Genomic DNA, 3,623 nt, shown 5'->3' on the forward strand with positions numbered 1-3,623 from the left:
CCCCTTTTTTAAAAATGAAATAATACTCTAAATAAGAAACTAAAGCTGCCAGCAGGCGGCGGTAAATGTCTTTATTAGTCTTTCATTCGATTCGATCAAACTGCTGATTCATTCAGGAATTTAAGTAAATGGCTATTTTTATGAATGGGCCTTTGAGTCATTGATTCACCCGATTCGTTCAAAACACGGATTCATTCAGAAACTAAACACTGCTGTGTAGCTCAGAGACAACAATTATGCTCTGGCTTTAAAGTAATATTTTTGTTGGCAAAACTGAGCAAAAAACAGACAATATTGTGTTTCAAATATAATACAATACTAACTTATTTACTGAAATGTTGTATAAAATCACATTTGCACTCTTATTTTCGAGACAAAACCAGCACTCGTGTGATATTGGTCTCGCTGCTCGTGTGATATCGCTTATCATCTCATATAAATATGAGACAAAAACTCATACAGGAGCATTTTTGCCCCAATATATTGAATTTTAGGGCATAACTGTATTTATGGAGTTGTTGTCCTGCTTGTCAACAGTCAACTATATGAAATGTAAGATGACGTGCAGGTCTGGGGACGGGGCCAGTGCGTTAAAACTGCGTTAAAATATTTTAATCAAATTATTTTTTCATGACTAATTTATTAAGTTAACACGTTAAACTGACAGCCCTAAATATAATAGAATATAATAGAATAGAATATAGTGGCATTACTCCAAAATATGTTCTGATTTTATACTGAATGAAGCTAAATAAATGTATCTTTTATATAATATTAAAGTGTCATGAAACCCTAAAACACATTTTTTGAGGTGTTAACATATACGAACAGGTTGCACATCAGTGAAAACAACTTTAGCACTCATTATGTCTATTATTAAGGTAAAAGTGTTTATTTTTTTCATTTTTTGCTTTTCTCAGTATTATGCATGAGAATGAACTTTTATGATCCAATCACTGTGCTGTATTATGCATGAGGTAGTCTTACAGAGGAGAATTCAAATCTAATGAAAGAGCTTCCTCGCTGTCAGTTCATCTCTGTAAACATGACCGTAACAATATTTAATATAACAACACGTGGAGCGCGCATGAGAGAGCAGTTTCTGCACGGAACTCCGCGATGAGTTTAACAATACTTGTGTTGTAAGTGAAGAAACATGCACTAATGTAAGAGGTCATCTGCTACTACAGCAGTGTGGATTACAGTGTTCAAAACAGCTTGTAGAAGATAGTGTGTGATAGTGTCTTCTCATCTGAAGAGTCAGAGAAGCAGAGATGTGTGTTTGTCACCTTGCTGCAGGGCACGATCCAGTAGGCGATGGCAAGGAAAGGCAATCCGACAGTGACGCCCAGAACGGTCAAACACTTCACCCCGATGGACTGCTGTCGCAAACCCGACAGATTCTCATACCAGATCGTCAGCAGCTGCTGCTGGCAGTTCGGATGAGCCACAAACTGACACACAAATAGAGAAAAGAGAGGGACAATAAATCATATTACAGTAGCCAAACACAGAACATTCACATTTATACACACAACACATGCTATTGGGAATACTGAAAATGTGCTAAACAGACACTGGAGTAGATTCCCTCAGAAACCGATGCTATAATATTGATTTACTATAAATATTTAGCTATAAAATATTTTTGTAATTAGATAAATGTTGATACACAATAATTGGGTACAATTACTAAAGTATTGCTATTATTTTTAATTGAGGTAAATGTATAAGAAATAATAAGAAATAATATATGAAGATGATAAAACGATCTTCTTTGATTTATTCATTTTTAAAGAAATTTTAAAGTTGTCATCAAAACATATTTGTCCGATCAATGGCAGACTACTTTTGTCTTAATAAATTATTTTATACTACTACTACTACTACTACTACTAAAAATACATTTGATCATTTTTAAAGAAATTTAAAGAAGTCACCATCAAAACATATTTGTCCGATCAATGGCAGACTACTGTCATCAAAATAAAATACAATAAAAACTAAATATAATATAATATATAATTATTCACTTTCAAAACATGATCATCTGCCTACTGTAGCAGACTACTGTCCTTATTTTTATTTATTTATTTGTAGAAATCTGCTGTGTTTTTCTGCAGATTTCTGATGTTTTTCCTGTTGTTTGGTGTTGTATCTCTATTAGACAGGTAATCGTGTGTGTTTCTTTACAGGAAATAACACAAGCCGTGAGCCCGTCTGAGAGAAACAGACAGACGGATCGTGACATTGATTTAAGGTGAGCCGCGGGCTGATAGTGTGATCCAGAGCTCAGCCTGACCGACCTAAAACCCACAGCCAGTATGTGTGTGTGTGTTTAGAGTTTAATAATAGACAATCTATTTCATAAGGTACAAGCCATACAAAATCCTCAACCTTAATCAGCAGCTCACACAGACACACACACACACACACACACACACAGAGTGAAGCTTGTCTGTCTTCAGTGATCCATTAAATTCGGACACTGAGAGAATGATGGTAGTTATCGCAGTCTGTGTGTGTGACACACACGACTCTGAGGTCACCTGAATCTTGTACCTGGTTGCTGTAGTAACAGTCCCAGCATCCCCTCTGACTGCTTTTAATGAGAATTGTCACACACTCGTTTGAATAAAAAGATGCTTAGTGTCCATCTACAAAAAGCCCCAATTTGTATTTGTATGCATACATTATAATTTAATCTACATAATTTTTAAAAGCTGAACTTGATTTGCATAATTTTTAAAAGTTAAATGTGTATCGGTTTCATATGCGTAATTAATTTTTAAAAGATAAAGAGTTTCTGCTGAACTGATTCTCAGGAAATGTGCATGAATTTGGAAGCTCTGATTAAAAGTGATTTTGTTCATTTGTGTCTTATATTTTAGTAAAATATTTAAACATTGTGTTATTTTAGTATAATTGAGATACTACTATTTTGAACTTTTTGTATTGTTTGTTTTTATATTTTCAGTATTAATTTTATAGGAATATTTTATTTTTATTGTTTGTAGCTTTCTTTCAATGTCAATATCGTTTTTATTCTTTATTTCAGTTTGAATTATTTTAGTACATTATGTTAAAAACTTAAAATGAGAAATGTTGCTTTGGAAACAAAATTTTTTTTTATATTTTATTTATATTTAATAATTTCAGTTAAAATTAAGTTTATGTTTTAGTTAGGATAAGTTACAGAATGGGATATCAAATCTTTTCTAAAAAATGTATCAAAATTAAGTGACTTTTCATCCCTTTTTGGACTAAAATACATACATTTCTACAAGAGCTCCTTAAGTTGCAATTCGGTTTCTCTCTGGAATTGTATTTGTTATCTATTGGAGTGGAAACAATATTTGACTCTCATGCTAAACACTTGTTTTTAATTTTGGTCTATTTGGCAAAAGAAATGTATATTGTTATTGTGGTCATCCCCTCAGGAACCTTCTTTCAAAATGTGGATGGATATCTGCATTACTCCCACTTGAGAAACTCACTTATGACACACATCAAAAGTCTAACTTTCTTCACTTTTTTCCCCCCTAATGTATGTTTGAGACTGTATCTGTATGTTTCTGGACATTGGAGAAACCGATGAATAAAAAAAAAAAAAAAAAGTCAAA

General features: G+C 33.0%; 1 protein-coding gene across 2 annotated transcripts in view; it reads right to left on the minus strand.

Annotated features, from left to right (window-relative positions):
- trpc7b (transient receptor potential cation channel, subfamily C, member 7b) overlaps positions 1-3,623 on the minus strand; it is a 68,376-nt gene that overhangs the window by 25,574 nt on the left and 39,179 nt on the right. For both annotated transcript variants that reach the window (XM_016570977.1, XM_016570978.1), the window contains exon 4: positions 1,290-1,454. In XM_016570977.1, coding sequence (XP_016426463.1) covers positions 1,290-1,454 — 165 coding nt within the window. The remainder of the gene's footprint in view (positions 1-1,289; positions 1,455-3,623) is intronic.

The sequence above is a fragment of the Sinocyclocheilus rhinocerous genome, unplaced genomic scaffold (assembly GCF_001515625.1).
Source record: "Sinocyclocheilus rhinocerous isolate Xijiao unplaced genomic scaffold, SAMN03320098_v1.1 scaffold50, whole genome shotgun sequence".
NCBI lineage: Eukaryota > Metazoa > Chordata > Actinopteri > Cypriniformes > Cyprinidae > Sinocyclocheilus > Sinocyclocheilus rhinocerous.